The following is a 19,365-nucleotide window of genomic DNA, read 5'->3' on the forward strand; positions in this document are numbered from 1 at the left end:
CCATTTCCGCAATTACCATTTCCGCAATTTCCATTTCCGCATTTCCGCAATTTCCACCATTTCCGCAATTTCCATTCCCATTTCCATTTCCAACTATTAATGGCAGCTGGGTTTCATCATTCAAATAAAATAGAATTCTGTCCGTTTAGCTATAAAATTATGTCAGGGAATAGGGATACACAGTATATGTCTTTCATTTGCATTGCACCCCCCCCCCCCCCCCAAGCTTTTATTTTCGTTCGAGTAATAGTACAACTCTAATAGTATTACTTATAATAATAAAAGATAACTTCATTCAGATTTATTTATTTTTATTTCATTTTCCAGATTTTTCTTCTTCTTTTTTTTAGATTTTCATTGGTGGGCCAGTCATAATGGTCCCGCGGGCCTGAGGTTGAGTATCACTGGCATAGACTGTAAAAGGGCAAGGGTAGATAATAGATATAAGACTTTGCATGCACACTCAGGTCTCGACAATATTGGAAAGGAGGGAAAACTGTCTTTTTGAGAATAAATTCAGGTTTGAAATTATATATTTGTTTTATTACGTTTCAGGAGACATTGCAGGAACGATGTTAAATAACAGAAAAAGATGGCCATGTGAGAGGATTTTCTTGAAGTGATGGCTGCTATAATCTTGGGTTATATAGCTACCTTTTTTCAATAAAGTAAACCTTTACCAAAATAATGCTTACTTTATTGGCCCACTGTCGAGGTGCGTGTAAATAGTTATGCTCTTATATAGCTACCTGGCTATGATAAAAATCAGAAATATTCACAATCTATTTATTTTAGTTTAAACACTGGAAGCGAAAGGCAGAGACACGGAATTAAATGCAACAAGGGTAGTCGCAATCTAACGATCTGGTCAACTAAGTACTGTCATATTTCTGAGCTTGGTCAAGGTACCTTTACATCTGATTCCGATGACCATATTTAAACTTGTCCAGGTACCTATATAACCCAAGGTTCTACCAAAGTACAAAATCACTTTAAAACTACAACATAAACTGCTACTGTCAGCAGTATTTAGTAGAACACAATCGCTCATGTCGGGATCAAACCCAACATCCATTTATAAATCAACAATCACATTCCGTTGCCCATCGTGACGTGATGTCAGTCTTCGTTCACTGACGTCTTCCTCGGCAACAGAACAAGGTCCTTCAGTTCAGGCGTCAGGGACTTGAGCTCGCTGCGGATCACCTGGGCCTCCTCGTCCTTCTCGGCATTGTCATCCTCTCCCATCTCCTGCTTCTTCCCGCCGCCCTGGCCCAGGGCCACCAGCTGTTTCACCACCAGGCTCTGATAGCGAGACAGCAGCTGGTGCTGTTCCTGAAACACATGGAGACACACGTTTCAGTGCTGGAACTCGGCAACCTTGGAAACAACCTTGGAAACGCAATCATTACAAACCGCCACATGGTGGCGATATCTTGCCTTTTCTGATAACTGGTCAGTTATGTTTACATTACAATCAAATGGGGCTGGGCGATAGACAAAATCAAATAGCACAATATTTCTTTACCTTGGTATCGATATTATATTATATTGTGACGAACATAAAACAACCTTGCAATGCGTTGTGAGCTTGTATAATGTTTTGCCTGTTTTCCCAGGCAATATATCTCATATGATATTGATAAAACCTTTTTTATCTCACACCCCACCCTACAAACAGTTCCATACACTTAAGCTGAGGTGTGTATGTCTACCACCATGTTTCTGAGGTTCTCCAATCCATGAGTTATTCAAGCACCATACAGCATTATGTGAGGTTTTTAAATCTATAAATGTCCAGTTCATACATTTCCAGTTCGTACATTATATCATACACATACTGTACACCATTTGGTGCATACTTTCAAACCATGATGTATACATTTTTTGTACGACTCTAGTCACTCTAATGATGTTGAGATAATGCGTGTCATTGCAGGGTATAGCCTCTTGCCGTCAGCCGATTTCTCTTTTGACATCCTGTGGCAGTTAACCCTGCCACTGTCTGTATTTATCAGACTACAATGAGTTTCCTGTGTTATTTTATCTTGGGGTGGTATTAGTTTGACACTATATTGTAAGATTGATGATTGATTGCTAATTGGCTCCAGGGTAGGGAGCATACTAACTGGGTTTGTGTGGGGAACACACCAACTTGATTTTGTATATAGAGACATGTTTAATTATATTATGGAGATAATTTATATTGTGTATTATGTGACTCTAAAATGTATTATGAATGAACTGTGATGTCTCTGGACATTGTGAAGCCACTGGTTAGATTGTGGAATAAATCCTGGGTTGGTTTGGTCCATGGGAGGGGCCTGGCCTTTTTAAGAGGGGGACCTGCCACTGCACAGGAGTCAATGTAGGACTGCCCAGGCAGGAGAATAGACCTATAGAGCCAACCAGGCCAGTGAATGTAAATACTTATTTTGTGTATTTCTTGTAACAACCATTTCATGTGGACACTCAAAAGGTGAATAAAAACGGATTGTTTTTTTGCATAGAAAAGACTGCCTGCTATTTTTGCCATTTTGAGCATTTTGAGAACTGGTTCAGTGCCAATTTTGGCCTACACTACCTTCACTCAGACCAGGGTTTGACACATCCCCCCCCCCACTTTCTACTATGTTGACTGGTGGTTGTTGAATGCTTCCTTGTGATCACGTGGTTTCAATTCAAACCCAGCTTATTACACACAGCTAGGGTTGAGATGTGGAAACGGTTTATTCTGCTATACAATTGCTATACTGGCGGTTCTCAAACATCTAACTACCATAACTCTGAATGAGAGAGAGAGAGAACTGTTGTTGTCAAACCATGTTAGCTACTAATCCGTTTATGTATTCAGAGTGATTAGGTTCATGGCAGTAGTACCGGTGGTATGCGTCCGGTGAGTGTGCCGATGACTTGAGGCACACAGCGTCCTGGTGCATGGAGCATGCAGTTGGTGCTGGCCTGGAAGAGCAGAACGCTGGTCAGGTGGAGAGCCAGGGCCGGGTCTTCTGTCTCTTTCAACTGCTCCGTCAGCGCTTGGCGGTGCACAAACAAGGCCTGTCTGAAGACGGCACACATGAACATTGTTGTCAAAATCTGTGAAGGGCCCCTCTTTAAAAAACGTTACATTTTTATAAAGAGAGCACCGTTTAAAATAATAATAATTAAAATAATTAAATTGTAGAACATTGTCAGACATTTTTCCCAAGCATCTCTATGTTACTACAAACAGTGATTTGCTGGGGCCATTAATGGAATAACCAATAGCCAATGATTATGTATGATATACTGTATGGCAATGTGAACAGGCATGTATTGATGACAACATTGTCTGTTAGAACAGCATCCTGTATTTATGCTGAACAGTAGCTTATATACATAACATAATTATATATTACCTGTCCCTTTTCTTGTCTCCCTTCTTCAGCATGAAGCCACACACATCAGCTGAAGTTTCAACGTTGGTTAAAAAGTCTTCAATAATCTGTGAAGGTAAATAAATAAATACATTTATACATAAAAGATAAAAAAAGTGAAAGAAATACAGACCATCTGTTGACAGAAATCAACTTACTTTTCCATTCAGGCAGTTGTGCAGCTTCATAAGAGGTCCTTTGGTTTCGTCTGGTAGCTTTCCCAATATCTTCACTCTAGCCTTAAAGGACGACAGATGGGGAATTCAATGAGACTTACAATCAGAGCATGTGAGCCGAGCGTGAACGGGAGGAGTGCAAACTCTAGAGCGAGGACCGCATGCCGCTCCGAGCAGCCCAAAATAGGGATGACAGGGTTATTAAACTCATTAATACATTTATGCGTTTGCTTTAAAAACTATAGGTCTACAAGCTCACAGCGTGTCACTTTGTGTCGCTCTGCAAGCTTGTACATCTGCTATTTTTTTAATATTATTTAGAAAAGTCTTGAAAGTGTGAGAAGAACAGCTGATTTAGGTCTTAATTAATGTATGGGCCTCTGGGGGACAAACAGACCTCACTGGTGATGGAGCTGGAACTCTCCACTGACATCATCAGCTCAGCAGCCAGGAAGTTGACCAGGATGTTGGTGACATCGGTGCACACGGTTTTCAGAACGTGCTTGGCGATAAGGACCTGGGTTTCATCTGCCAGATCAAAGTGGATCAGGTTTAATCAGTGGTTACTAATACTTTAGGTACAATTTAGAGGTGCTTGTACTTTAGTTGAGTATTTCCATTTTTCAGAACCACTACAATTACTTGACACTAGTTACTACTTACTTTGGATTAGTATTACAAACATGAACCAGTTGAGCCCTATCTGTTATTATAAGTTATTTGAAAATAGCCTACAAGCTCACAATGTGCAATTTACAATTTAGGCATTTAGCAGACGCTCTTAATCCAGAGCGACTTACATTAAGCAAGAACAAAAAAGCATGGCAATACATCACATAGTAATAGTTTTCATGAAACATGCGTAAGCTAAGAACGTAACAGTGTAATCTCTCTAATGAAACTATACATACCGGTATATACTATACTATACTATAAAGTGATATGACTACATACAATGCAATTCTAGTGCTGTCTACATCACATGCTATAAGTCTGTATAAAATGCCTACAAGTCAACAAAAAGTGCTATCTAAGGGGCAAAAAACAGTTCGGATGTGTTGTAAATGCATTATAGCTCAGTGGTGAACCGGTGTTCAACAGCGGTGACCTATGTGTCCACACCAGTGGCAGGCAGATGCTAATGCTTACTGCACCTGAGAAGAACTTGGTGCCTTTTTCAAAGAGGCGGATGTTGTTGTAGAGGCTGGTGATCTCCTCCTGGAGGTCTTTCATGCTTTTCTTCTTGTTGGCTCCTGATGGAGAGCTAGTGGAGGACATGAACACTGACCGCACCACCTCCTGGTAAGCTTTGGTCAAAGGCCTGTGGTGGAAGACATGCTTCCATGTTAGAAGGTGGTTTGGGAAACAAATGTCTTGCCATCTTTCTATTGTACTTTTCGTAAATATAAGGACTACTGTCGGGTGGTAAAATAAAGGATTTAAATAAAGGTTGAAAGAAAGAAAGAGTAAAATGTGAAGGAGAGGTGGAGTCAAATAGTATTATGTATATGTATTTTATTTATTTCAGCAATCTATATTACCTTACTAAATGTTCCGCCAGCTCAGAAAGAATTTCTTCAGGGGAGTCACTCAGTCGCTCTTCTAAGATGCCCACTATTTCCTCCAAGGTCATAAAAAGGACTTCAGTCTGTTTACCACGATCTAGGGAAAGAGTAAGGCTAAACTAATTGGTCTCAAGGGAGCTACATTTACCTTCAGACTTACAAAAAACAGTTAAATAACCCAGAGAGGGATCTTTAACCAACCAGCAATTAAGCTCTTGTTAAATCAGAGGGTTTAGGCCTCGACTATACGCATACGGATACTTTTCTAAACAGAGACAATTAAACAAGAACTTTCCACATGAACTTGATGATCTCCGTATAGTCGTATACACATAAACGCAAAAACAGAGTATTCCCCATCAGCAGCAGATCAGTGTTAAATTCTGTGTTAAATTCGGCACAGGATGTCAAAACAGATGTGTGACATGATGCATATTTGATATGAATCGAAATCTTGTCCAAAAAAAATTGTAGTGGATACAGTGAATTTAAGCCCCATTATAGCAACCCATTGTGGGCATGTCATAATAATAGCCAAACGTTCAGCGAAAATAACGCGCATTGCAATGTGCTGTGAGCTTGTAGATTGTCTATTATTCACTGAAGAGATTTAGAAGAGGGCCAAGTAAAAATAACTAGGACCTCCATGTCCACAAGTACACTGTGGCCATAATAAGTAACCATACTTTGTTGGGCAGGTCCGGTTTCTTCGTCGCTGTCTTCATCCCTCCTCCCTCCCTTCTTCTTGGTTTTGCGTATCCGGAACTCTCTGGCGTTGCCTCCCCCGCCAGCTTTCACACTGCCACTACCCTCTGGGAACCAGGAAGACAACGTAGTGCATGAAGGATGGAAACTATCAACACAATGATGGTTCATCTTGGATGCAAGTAACATCGTTCTGATCTACAGTACATACTGTAAAGAAATTACACAGCAGTACTGTGTACAATACATAAGTAACTAACGTATCTATAGTGTCTATTTGGTTGTTTAATGTTTAAGAAAAATGTTCTAATATTCACACATAACCACTTTGAAACTGGCATTGCCCATTTTGGAAATATAGCAACTTTAACTATGTGTCATACTACAAAGTATATTGGGTTTAAATAGTAAAAAAATCAAATACTGTGCCATGTGACTGAGAATATGTGTGCGTTTCTGTACTTCTGCCCTAAAAAGGTTTTTAGCTAACCTGTTGTCTTCTTCCTGCGCTCTGCCTCTTTCTTTTCCTTTCTAGAAGGACCAGTGACTTCTGTCATCATGGATGTTCGCTTCAGATCTTCTTCAGTTACCAGAAACACTGGGTTATTCTTGACTTCCTGAAACAGCACAGCGCTAAAACATCACCGACATGGCTATTTCAGTGGATAATCATTAGGTAAATATAGCAAAATATATTCTTGCAAGGCAGCCACCTACAATATTAACAAGAGGTGTTGTAAAGTGCGACATCTAGTGGTTGAATGTTGTCTAGCGCTTCTTTAGCTACTTTTAATGTAGCAGGTCTAGTAATTGAAGTGATTGCCAGACATTCGCCTAAAATAGTCAATCTACAGGCTCACAATGCTGGTGTGAGCTGGTAGATTAGTACATATGTCTGGGGATCCCCGGTCAACAAATTATTTTAAGTTTAAGTTGTTAAATGTCACCTGTAATCCATATTGAAAAGGAAAGCCGTACCATTTGCGCTTTAAGCTGCATGGCCTCATCAAACAGAGAAAGGCAGTTGTTGATGAACTTCTCGCTGACGACCACCGTGTCTGCCAGCACCCTGGCAGAGGACTGCACACTGGTGTTCCTCATGGCCTGGTTGATCAGCATCACGCCATCCTCCACTGACAGACAGCTCGGCAAAATTGGCTAAGTCGGGGAGAGAGAAAAGCAGCACCAAATGAGTTAGTGCAGTGCAACCTTTTTCATATCAAGGTCATTTGAGCCACAGACCACCATTTGATGAGATTTAGTTTCTCAGACATATATATATTTTCTTTGGATACGATTTTGTCCATAATTCCATGCACAGGCAAACATTAGTCAAAATAACAATTCTTCTACATTCTCCAATTGTGTAGACGTCTTGTAAATGAAGTAATGCAGATGCTTATCAATTGGACCCCCTCAAAACGAGATGCTACAGTACATCTCAAGGGGTTATTCCTATTAAAGAATTTCAATCAACAACAATTTAACCAAATGTACCAGCATGGATCCATTTGGTTTCATTTTAGGCTCTCAAGAGTTAAAGATCTATAAGGGTCAATTTGGTTCGCCAAGGACCACTGGTGGTCACCAGACCACTGGTTGAGAACCACTGAGTTAGTGTCTGAGAATGTAAAGAATGTCTATTCAGAATGAAGACTATGTCTGATTTGTAACCTGCTTCATATTATTTATGTATCGTTTTAATGTTAACGACACAAACCCTATAGCATCCCCGTTGTGGACATAAATAGACAAATATTCTGTGAAAATAGTAGATCTTCAAGCTCACAAAATGTCAGCTTGTAGAAAATGGAGTAGAGGGCAAAAAAGGAGATGACCATGTACAACCATGGACAACCCAGTTCCCCAGTCAACAATGTACTGTATATACTGTAGTGTAGGTGTAGGTTTTAAGCTCTGCACACGTACACAGGCACACAGGCTCACCGTCGTCACCGACCCTCTTATAGATGGCTAGCCCCTTGCAGTGCCATGCCGTTAAAAGCAATTTGTGTAAAACGTTAATTTAAGAGTAGAAGGGCGGTATATAAGCACCTGGATATCAGCCCACGTGGCTGAGTTGACTGCTTCCTCCACCGAGGCCTCCACCTGGTCTACCAAGGCCTGGCCCACACAGGCTGCTCGCAGGAACAACAGCTTGCTGGATTTGTAGCGCTTCTTAATGTAGCCCGCTGGGTCAGGGATCCCCAACCGGACCAATGCGTCAAACTCTGCATGGAATCACCAAGAAGAGTTAGGTGGATTTCCGGCCCAAGCTTTTGTCACACAGTAAAATCCTCGGTGGTAATCTCTTAAAGCCTATACACTTAGTCATATGACGAATAGTGAAACATAATCCATCTGCAAAGCTCATAACGAACGCATCGGCAGGCGACACAGTGAGCTTGTAGAGCTGCTTTTTGGCATGAATAGGCAAACTGGGGTTCAAGTTATTAGTCATAGGACCAATAGATCACACCACATTGCCATGCAACACGCTGAGCTTGTAGATATGCTATTTTCTAAATGTATACCCTCACTCACAGTCATATTTAACACTGATGATTTTATTGTGTATTGTCATTAAGTAAACGAAATACAATAAAAAATCCAATGCCCATACACGTAATATTGAAAGCATATTAAATAAATGAAGGAGTACCCAGATATCCGTTCTGCTTAAGGAAGGAGTCCACCCATGCATTCTGTGTTTTGGAGTAAATGTCAGGAATGTACACAGCCTTGTCCTGGCGGCCTCCAACCACTGCACCTTTAAGACGTCCAGTGTTCACCAGCTCCTCCAAGACAGCTGGCAAAAGCACAGAAGCAGCGTTATTACACACAGCCAGGGTTGGGATGCGTAAACGGACCAGCTTTATCACACTGTCGGAGCTGGTATGGTATGCAGCTCTGCTATACAATTGCATACAAAGGATCCCAACCGTACCCACAGCAGGCTATGAATAAAATACTGTGTATCATATGCTACGTTGCGACTGAATCAATAATTAAGAATGATAGAACTGCTTACAATACAGAAGATGTTCCTGAAATCCAAACGTTCCAATCATGGTGCTGACAGGTGTTGGCCTTGAGAATACAAGAACAAAAGCAGCAGCAGGGGATTCAGTTTAGAACATAATTAAGTAAGTAAATAATGCTCTAATTATGCTTAGGAGATGTTTGGGGGCATACCGAGTGATTGCACTGAAAAGCCCACTGATGCGTGCCTTGTGTCGCGCTACAAACGCTTGTGTAAATATGACACCCCTGTTGTACTGGTCCATTTCCCCCTGGATCAGCTTCCCTGGGCCCATACGTCTTGACAACTCCTACCATATAAAGTAAAAACATACCATTACACATGTTCTCATTTCTCAAGACGATTTCGTTAAAAGTTTAAACTACTCGTTTAAAGTAGTCTTTTTAGGAAGCCAAGGGGTATCAGTGGAGTATCAAACCGTACTATGATTTAGCATAAGATCTGGGTGAATATTTAACCAAAGCTTACTTTCAAAATAGCGATGCACGACATTTACATTTTATCCAATATCCAATAGTTCAAATCAATCATTAGAATACCAATATTACAATACACATTTCCATTTCCAACTGTGATTCTGGGTGTAGATGCAAAAACAACGGTGCATTCTTATTACCTGATTTATTAGGCCTACTGATGCACATAAGTTCAAATAACTTAAATGAAGCAAAGTTGTAACACTTATTTTTGCATACATATGCTTTTATATGTTCAACAGGTATTCTGAAAGCTTCCCCAGAAAGCACCGATTAAATCTGCAGCCTTCAATCATCAAATAATTACTTTTTAAGCTTCCCATTGAAACGTAATTATAAAATGGCTGCAGAATTACAGGGATACTTGTACCAATATTGTGTATTAAGTAAATATTGTCAGGTTCATTTTATTCCATGAGATATATTCCAAGATTATTTCTTTTTATTGTGTGATTTAAGAGTGACTCACCTCTGTCAGAAAATCCCCTGGAAGGTCATAGCTTTTACAGAGATCGGAAATATTTATAAAACCGGCCCCTTGTAGTTTGTCATTCACCTCCTCTGCTAAGCTGTCCAGGTAAGTACTACAGTGAACAACATAAGATGAATACTTTCAGTAAAAGTTACAAGGCTATGCAGTATGCACCATTTATGATTATAGTCTAATCTGGTATTTATTTAGTTATTACAGAATGGTCAATGATGTCATGTTGTTAACCATGCTGTCCATCACCGATTTATAAAGAGCATCATGACACATTTATTGTATTTATTTGACAATACAGAAAACTATGTATCATGTTATAAAATCATGAAACCATTGCATTGTGTGTGGGGTTTCTAGCCGAGGCTAATTTGTGTCACCCTGTCCCTGTTAAGGCCTTCATATACAAATATCTACCTAGTAAAAATTAATCAAATTATAATAATCACATGCAAGAAGCTCTAATTAATGAATTGCAAAAGCAATAAGATTCCCAAATTTAAAACGTGCATAACATCTTAGTGTTCACAGCTTTGGTTCGATTTGAACCAATATACATTTCTAACATGCAGTATGTGTTCATAATAAGAGCAAACATGAACCACCTTATACTTACTTATCTATGAGTTGGCCCAACACAAGGCGGACACCTCTTTCAGATTTTGCTATGTCGTTTGCTCTATTTTCAACATGGACCAAATCCACGTTGATACTCTGTAGAGGGAAGGATCATGACATGGTTTATGGGAGGTTTTACTTTTAGTCAAGACATTACAGTGTAAGAATAGTACGGTATACATCTGTTTTTGGCATGTGATTGCATAATGTGAAAACTGCTGCTCTCAGATTTTGATTAGCAAAAAGGCCTTCAACAGCAATACAGTACAGCATGTTAACTAGTCTAAGAAAATAGTCTTCTTGAACGCACCTGCTGGAGATCGACGATGTTGACACGCCCTGCGAAAACAGAAAGTCTTATTATTCTTTTTCTACAGGTTTTCAAAAATGCTTTCATGTCCCAGGCACACCAATAGACAAAGGTACACCTGTATTCACAGAAAAAACAGCTGATTAAAAGATTAAGAGCTTGTAGATTGGCTATTATTTGACTGCGACGACTGACATGCCAAGTTAAAAGTTTTTTCTAGGCCCTAGGGCATAGTCAATAACGAGTCCGACCTGGCATCTGTCTACATAACATGCCATCAAAATTACATTTTAACCTTTGCATAAGCCTGTAAGGTCGTCAAGGCTAGGGTAATTGCTACAGTAACGAGCTCCGTAGTCTGAAGAGGTGAGTCTTCAGACTGTCTTGATCCAAGGCTACAGATGGCAGGAACATTATGGTACTGATATACAGGTTGAACTGACCTCCATGGATGTACAGCTCATCTCTGATATCCCTGTTGATCTGGGCTGGGGTGATGTACTCTTTCCCATCAAGTGTGTGTACCACATCCAGTTTCTTGTCCTGGACCAACTTTGCAATGATTTCAATGCAGTTCCTCTCAGACAACCTGTTGGAATTGTTCAAATGCATAAAGTGTTATTACTAATACTGACACTGCAATAGCTGAATAGACACGAGTAAACATAATCATTGCTGTCGGATAGAAACCTTGTATCTCCATATTTCAACTGTTTTTTTCCCTCATAAATGGCCTACTAGAAGTAGTGAAAATAGCCACTCTTGTATATTCGATTCACTATTTCAGAATTTGTGTGGTTCTCAAACTTTTTTATTTTAAAGGACCCTATAACTTTGAGTGTACAAATGGAATCAAATAGTGTACTATTTGGTGCATTTTGTTGGGGGGTGTTTTTTGTGCAAAACTAATGCTTGGAATGAATGTCACATGCATGCTACTTAATGGAATTTAGAATGTTTTGCCTTATAGGTTGTTAATGGCCACATGTATATAACCCCCTATAAAAGAAATTGCTCAATGATGACAGCCGGTCAGCAGGTGGATTCATGAATGTATGTGTAACATAGACAATATTTTAGGCCAATAAAAAAAATATATATACCAAATTTCCCACTTTGAACTAAAGTTACTAGTCTGGTTACCAGACTATGACTATGATATATGGTACATATAGAGTTATAAAGGAGGTATGGTGTAGCAGAGTGTTTCCACATAAGCCAACTATATCAGCACTATTTGTTCGACCAGAACAGCTAGAGCCTTCATTAGTAATCATTGGTAACACCTGGGAAGGAAGGAAGAGGCTATAAGTTTTCGTCCAATATGGCTGCTCGTGCTTGCCTCCAACAGAGCACTTCTAAACCGGCTTAGAGTATATATATTATACTCTATAGTTCCAACCCAAACTCGAACATTTAGAAAGATTATCACCTCCTGTACTGTACAGAAAGTCAGTGTTAATTTGTGTTGACTAAGACTAAAGACTAAGTCGACTAAGATTTTTCAGAAGACTAAATAGGACTAAAATAGTGAAAAAATGAACACTGCAGAAAGTAACGGTGGATTTTTAAGAAACAAACTTGGCAGATACAAAGAGGATAATCCAAGCTTTCTATGCAGCTGCAATGTTGGTGAGTTGAGTTTAACATAGTTTGTTTGATTGAATGTGCTGTCAAGAGTTGGTATTGCAATCGCAACTGCCAGATATATAAAAATAGCAGCGTTGCTTGCGGCTGGTGTCCACCCGTCCGACAGCAACGAAATGGCATATGTCAGACTGGAGTGTGGAAGGAAGTGATGTAGTACTATAGTACACACTGTACTACAGTGGGGTCGTATGCATTGGCAGTATAGCATGGCCAGGCTCTGGGCACGGCGGTGTCGCTCGCTGATTTACAAGCGAACATGTTTCGGATTTATAATATTATTGCTTGCTTTTATTCGTGTCTGACTCAGTTAATCCTGAACACGTTAGCATTAGCCCAGACACATCTGTGTGTATGTGGTTGTTTTTGCATTACCTCTGCACAGTGTCAGTGAACTGTGCTCTCTGGAAGTCAGCAGCAAGGCGTCGGATCTCTTCCCACGCATCTGCCATGATTATTTAACGCTTATCAGTTGTTTAAAACGGTGTTTGATAATGATTCAAACGACATTCGTATGAATGAAACTCGTGATTTTCTAACGAGAGACCCAACTGCACTGTGTGGCCATAGGCACTGTCTAGTGAGCTAATCTAGTGAGCTAATTTAAGGCTTCCGGTGGACGATCTCTTCAAAATAAGAGTACCTCTAGAGTATTGAAAAAAAGTTTGATTTGCACATTAAAACTACAAATTAAGCATTTAAATGATGCTGTAAGACACACATTATGTTTCTGTGTAAAAACAAGTAATTAAATAATAATAATAATAATAATAAAGTTATCTAAATGGATAAATGCTATTCACTGGAGTGCATGGACTTCATAAAGTGGACACTGGACAAAAGACGGCTCCGCGAGGCAACTATCTGGACATACCCACGCGTCCGGGGAGATGTCCTCTACCACACCCCACTCTCCGCTAAGCGGGAGAGGTGTAAAATTCACAGCAGCAGAGCTTCTACTGGGGTCAATGCAAAAAAATGTACCGTTTCCGGACCCAGAATGGACACTGGACAAAAGACGGCTCCGCGAGGCAACTATCTGGACATACCCACGCGTCCGGGGAGATGTCCTCTACCACCCCACAGTCTCCGCTAAGCGGGAGAGGTGTAAAATTCACAGCAGCAGAGCTTCTACTGGGGTCAATGCAAAAAAAATACCGTTTCCGGACCCAGAATGGACACTGGACAAAAGACGGCTCCGCGAGGCAACTATCTGGACATACCCACGCGTCCGGGGAGATGTCCTCTACCACCCCACAGTCTCCGCTAAGCGTGAGAGGTGTAAAATTCACAGCAGCAGAGCTTCTACTGTGGTCAATGCAAAAAAAATTACCGTTTCCGGACCCATAATGGACACTGGACAAAAGACGGCTCCGCGAGGCAACTATCTGGACATACCCACGTGTTCAGGGAGATGTCCTGTACCACACCCCAGTCTCCGCTAAGCGGGAGAGGTGTAAAATTCACAGCTGGAGCCCTTCTACTGGGGTCAATGCAAAAAAATTACCGTTTCCGGACCCAGAATGGACACTGGACAAAAGACGGCTCCGCGAGGCAACTATCTGGACATACCCACGCGTCCGGGGAGATGTCCTCTACCACCCCACAGTCTCCGCTAAGCGGGAGAGGTGTAAAATTCACAGCAGCAGAGCTTCTACTGTGGTCAATGCAAAAAAATTAACCGTTTCCGGACCCAGAATGGACACTGGACAAAAGACGGGTCCGCGAGGCAACTATCTGGACATACCCACGTGTTCAGGGAGATGTCCTGTACCACACCCCAGTCTCCGCTAAGCGGGAGAGGTGTAAAATTCACAGCAGCAGAGCTTCTACTGTGGTCAATGCAAAAAAAATTACCGTTTCCGGACCCAGAATGGACACTGGACAAAAGACGGCTCCGCGAGGCAACTATCTGGACATACCCACGTGTTCAGGGAGATGTCCTGTACCACACCCCAGTCTCCGCTGTGTATGTATTGTTGTTTGCAAATGTGACTTGCCTGTTTCATCAAATGACTTTTACATGCCCTTATGGTACAGAAATCTAAATCTTTGTTATCTGCCTTTCCTACCACTATTCTCCAGCAGCGTAACAAGTACATACTCATGCTATCTTGATTGAAGATACGCATACTGGCTTTTAAAAGCACTATGGACCTGTCACTATTAATCTGAATCGGTGTTGTGTTTGTACCAAATATCTCCTTCTCTTTGCATCTCAATTGTGTGAGTAGTTCCTCTATAGCCGATTGAGTATGTTCTTCAGAGATCATGAATGCAACAGGAGTTGATGAATTAAATGAACTTACTATAATTTCATAATACAAAATCCTTTTCTCTGTTAGTTTAGTCTTAATGATCCCCCCTGTGGCATCCCATGATGCGGCACATTGTGCGGTCGCATTGTGCCACAGTTTCACTCCTGCTTCACTAAAACATATAACCTTAAGGGGACTAACTTTAATAACTTGAATGAATCCTTTTACAACAACACTGTCTGTGTCTTTATCCTCCCATTCTTTTTTAAGGTCCATCAAAGCTTTGATCTCACTGTTATCCTTCCATCCTAGTTTCCGCTGTTCATATTTGACCTGCCTGTACAAAGAAGTGTCTTTGCCAACTCCACTACGATTTCCAGCTATTAAAGACCTTGGGTCTGCATTGTTCACTGCCTCAATGTAAGCATTATGTGCAAATCGGTTCTTCATTTTTCTACCCAAGTTTGCACGCTCTGTGCTTCTAATATATCTACCTCTCAATTTGTCCTTTGTGTGATGTATGTTGCCAGTGTAAGCTATATGAAATATGCCGTCTTCGAATGAATAGAGATGTATTTTAAAGGTCATCTCACATGAAGTATGCCGACAGGCGCCAATGATTGTCAGACATGGCTTGCTTGATTTTCTAACGACAGCGGTAGAAAAGTAGTGATTAACAAAACGGATTATACAGTATGGATTCGATTCCTTGACTTTGCTGGCAAACAGCTCTTGCCATTCATACATCTTAAAATATTTATTTCCTTTGACTCTTAAGGAGTTTACAGTGTCCCATTCTGAAGACTTCAAAGTAAAGGTAGTAGGTTCAATGGCACTGTGTTTGAAGGGTCCTAATGTAGCACTAGATAGTCCCATGACACTCTGAACAGTACCATCATCTAGACTCAGAGTCTGTACAGACTGATGTACAGTGCTATACGAGTGATCTATTTCTACAGCATCTAGACTCAGAGTCTGTACAGTGCTATACGAGTGATCTATTTCTACAGCATCTAGACTCAGAGTCTGTACAGACTGATTCTGTACAGTGCTATACGAGTGATCTATTTCTACAGCATCTAGACTCAGAGTCTGTACAGAATGATTATGTACAGTGCTCTCATGAAATGCGTGGTGCACAACAACTGGCTTTATAGGCACATGAACACTGCTGGTTTGATTTAAATGTGATTCATCTACACTAGTGCTGTCTTCCTGCACATGAACACTGCTATTCTTTTCAGGCTTTATAGGCTGCACATGAACACTGTTGGTTTGATTTAAATGTGATTCATCTACACTAGTGCTGTCTTCCTGCACATGAACACTGCTATTCTTTTCAGGCTTTATAGGCTGCACATGAACACTGTTGGTTTGATTTAAATGTGATTCATCTACACTAGTGCTGTCTTCCTGCACATGAACACTGCTATTCTTTTCAGGCTTTATAGGCTGCACATGAACACTGCTATTCTTTTCAGTATATAAAATCCCCTGTGTCAATGGCTCATGATTGCAAGTAGTGGATAAACACGCATAATTGAGATTGAGATAGTTGCCTCGCGGAGCCGTCTTTTGTCCAGTGTCCAGTCTGGGTCCGGAAACGGTATTTTTTTTGCATTGACCCCAGTAGAAGCTCTGCTGCTGTGAATTTTACACCTCTCCCGCTTAGCGGAGACTGTGGGGTGGTAGAGGACATCTCCCCGAACGCGTGGGTATGTCCAGATAGTTGCCTCGCGGAGCCGTCTTTTGTCCAGTGTCCAGTCTGGGTCCGGAAACGGTATTTTTTTTGCATTGACCCCAGTAGAAGCTCTGCTGCTGTGAATTTTACACCTCTCCCGCTTAGCGGAGACTGTGGGGTGGTAGAGGACATCTCCCCGGACGCGTGGGTATGTCCAGATAGTTGCCTCGCGGAGGCCTCTTTGTCCAGTGTCCATTCTGGGTCTGGAAACGGCACTTTTTTGAGTGTTGACCCCAATAGAAGGTCTGCTGCTCTGAATTTTACACCTCTCCCGCTTAGCGGAGAGTGGGGTGTGGTAGAGGACATCTCCCTGAACACGTGGGTATGTCCAGATAGTTGCCTCGCGGAGCCGTCTTTTGTCCAGTGTCCATTCTGGGTCCGGAAACGGTATTTTTTTTTGCATTGACCCCAGTAGAAGCTCTGCTGCTCTGAATTTTACACCTCTCCCGCTTAGCGGAGACTGTGGGGTGGTAGAGGACATCTCCCCGAACGCGTGGGTATGTCCAGATAGTTGCCTCGCGGAGCCGTCTTTTGTCCAGTGTCCATTCTGGGTCCAGAAACGGTACATTTTTTTGCATTGACCCCAGTAGAAGCTCTGCTGCTGTGAATTTTACACCTCTCCCGCTTAGCGGAGACTGTGGGGTGGTAGAGGACATCTCCCCGAACGCGTGGGTATGTCCAGATAGTTGCCTCGCGGAGCCGTCTTTTGTCCAGTGTCCAGTCTGGGTCCGGAAACGGTATTTTTTTTGCATTGACCCCAGTAGAAGCTCTGCTGCTCTGAATTTTACACCTCTCCCGCTTAGCGGAGAGTGGGGTGTGGTAGAGGACATCTCCCCGAACGCGTGGGTATGTCCAGATAGTTGCCTCGCGGAGCCGTCTTTTGTCCAGTGTCCACTTTATAAAGTCCATGCACTCCAGTGAATAGCATTTATCCATTTAGATAACTTTTTTATGTTATTTAATTACTTATTTTTACACAGAAACATAATGTGTGTCTTTACAATAACTGTAATGTAATAATAATACTAATAATGTAATGTAATAATTATTTAATTAACGAATTAAATAACCTTATCTTATTCTGAAGGCAACCGGATGTCTTAAATTAGCTAGCTCTCAGACAGGAAGTTCTAAATTAGCTCATAAGACGGAGCCGTGGCCATATCACTAGACAGACTGTGGCTAACACACGTCAACATTCAGTGACGTAGTACGGAAAGGCGTGAGGTTCAGTTCTGGCATAAATTCGTTTCACAGGTTGCAAACTCGCAGATCCGGTTTGGTTCTTCAGCGGATGCGGAAACTGTGTTCAGTAGGCGGGCTCTATAAACCCCTCAGACTAGAGTATGTAGAAACCAGGCTGCTGATGGGGTCCAGTCTTCACACAATTCATTGAGCTTATTCATTTACGTGTTTATTCATGTAAATTTTATATTTTCATGTAGGCTACATCATGCAATGATTAATGAATGACATGTAATTGCGATGTGAAAGTGAAAAGTTATAATCTCTGACTGAAGCTGTAGTGTAAACTGTGAAGCCAGTCGGAGCCAGCAGACGCGGGGGGAGAGCTTTGAGTATATATGAATTCATATACCGGTATACTCTAAGGCTTTTGAGCAACTTAATGCAAGTGGATGGAAGGAGAACTAACTTAATACTATATGATTGAATTCATAGACCGTACAAAATGAATAATTGAATTACGCTTATGACTTTGTCCCTTGTTACTTCCCGTAGTTGTCCTCTCATCCAGGCGTTCCCGCCGTTCCGGAAGAAACACACTAGCGCACAGGGAGTCGTCTCAGGCGGGGACCCCGTCGAGCACTGTCCAGTGACGAGGATCGCCCGTTCCTGGACATGCAGCAGGGGGGTTCCACATGCTGGAGACCACCCTGGGACGGGTCGCAGCCTCACTTGAGACCACACTGGAACACGTCGCTGCCTCACATGAGCGGGCCACCGAAATGCGCTAGTATGTGATGACAAATCCTGGATATGATGATGATGAACTCCCAGAGTCGGCTGAGGAATAGAGAAAGAGTGAGAGATTCTGCCCAGGCTGTCTGAAGAAAGCACACAAGTAGTCTACGACCGTGATAGACTGAATACACTAGCTGTCAACATGGCTGTGGCACGTTCTGACAACATTGAGCTTCAGACATTGACTGAAGTCAAACTTCGAGAAGTTCTGGCTGCAGCTGAGGAAAAAGACCACCAATCAGTGATCACAGAAGCAATCTGGTAAGTAGGCTACAGCCTGTGTCATCGCCTTGACTGAAACCTGGCTCAATGAGACCATACGGGACTCCGATGTCAGTCTGGATGGATTCACCATCATACGGGCGGACAGGACGGGTCAGTCGGACAAGGGACAGTGGCGGAGGGGTCTGCATCTACGTCAACAACAGGTGGTGTAATAACATCAAGGTCCACAACACAGTCTGTACACCTAACATTGAGATGTTAACCCTGTCACTTCGCCCTTTCTATCTCCCAAGAGAATTCCCAACGGTGGTTGTCGGGTGTGTTTACATCCAGCCTAAAGCTAACTACAGAATAGCTGTGAAAAAGTTAGTCCGGAGCCCTGCATACTGCATAGCATCAAAAACAGTTCTCAAGTTGCGATCCATTCGGGTCCTATGTATTCAACTCATAAACATGACATGAATAATAACAATTTTATATCAATACTAACATGAATCTTGTTTCTTATTTGCAGGTTAATGCTCAGCAAGCCTGGCAGGCGGTGCGTGTCGTGCGCATATTTGTCATGCAAGGGCAGGCATACATCTTCCTGAAGGAGTATGTGATGACAAATCCTGGAAATGCTGCTAATGAACTCCCAGATTCGGCTGACAATGACACAATCGAATCAATCCATGTCGGGGTCCAGGACTGGCGCCTTCAGCGCGTATAATCAACT

At 41.8% G+C, this 19,365-nt stretch overlaps 1 protein-coding gene across 1 annotated transcript; it reads right to left on the bottom strand.

The window, feature by feature from the left end:
• Window positions 1-480: 480 nt before the first annotated feature.
• ufl1 (UFM1-specific ligase 1) lies at window positions 481-17,622 on the bottom strand. Its single transcript, XM_080790867.1, has 20 exons — window positions 17,608-17,622; window positions 12,816-13,013; window positions 11,237-11,382; window positions 10,794-10,822; window positions 10,482-10,579; window positions 9,851-9,965; window positions 9,058-9,194; window positions 8,894-8,952; window positions 8,525-8,671; window positions 7,918-8,093; window positions 6,841-7,020; window positions 6,353-6,479; window positions 5,844-5,969; window positions 5,134-5,254; window positions 4,747-4,913; window positions 3,990-4,120; window positions 3,575-3,655; window positions 3,399-3,484; window positions 2,881-3,061; window positions 481-1,335 (listed from the first exon to the last, which is right to left on the bottom strand). Exons 2-20 carry the CDS (start codon window positions 12,890-12,892, stop codon window positions 1,120-1,122), a joined length of 2,400 nt encoding a protein of 799 aa, XP_080646993.1. The 5' UTR covers window positions 12,893-13,013; window positions 17,608-17,622; the 3' UTR covers window positions 481-1,119.
• Window positions 17,623-19,365: the final 1,743 nt, after the last annotated feature.

This window comes from Protomyctophum bolini, assembly GCF_963924005.1.
Source record: "Protomyctophum bolini genome assembly, chromosome: 19".
Taxonomy (NCBI): Eukaryota; Metazoa; Chordata; class Actinopteri; order Myctophiformes; family Myctophidae; genus Protomyctophum; species Protomyctophum bolini.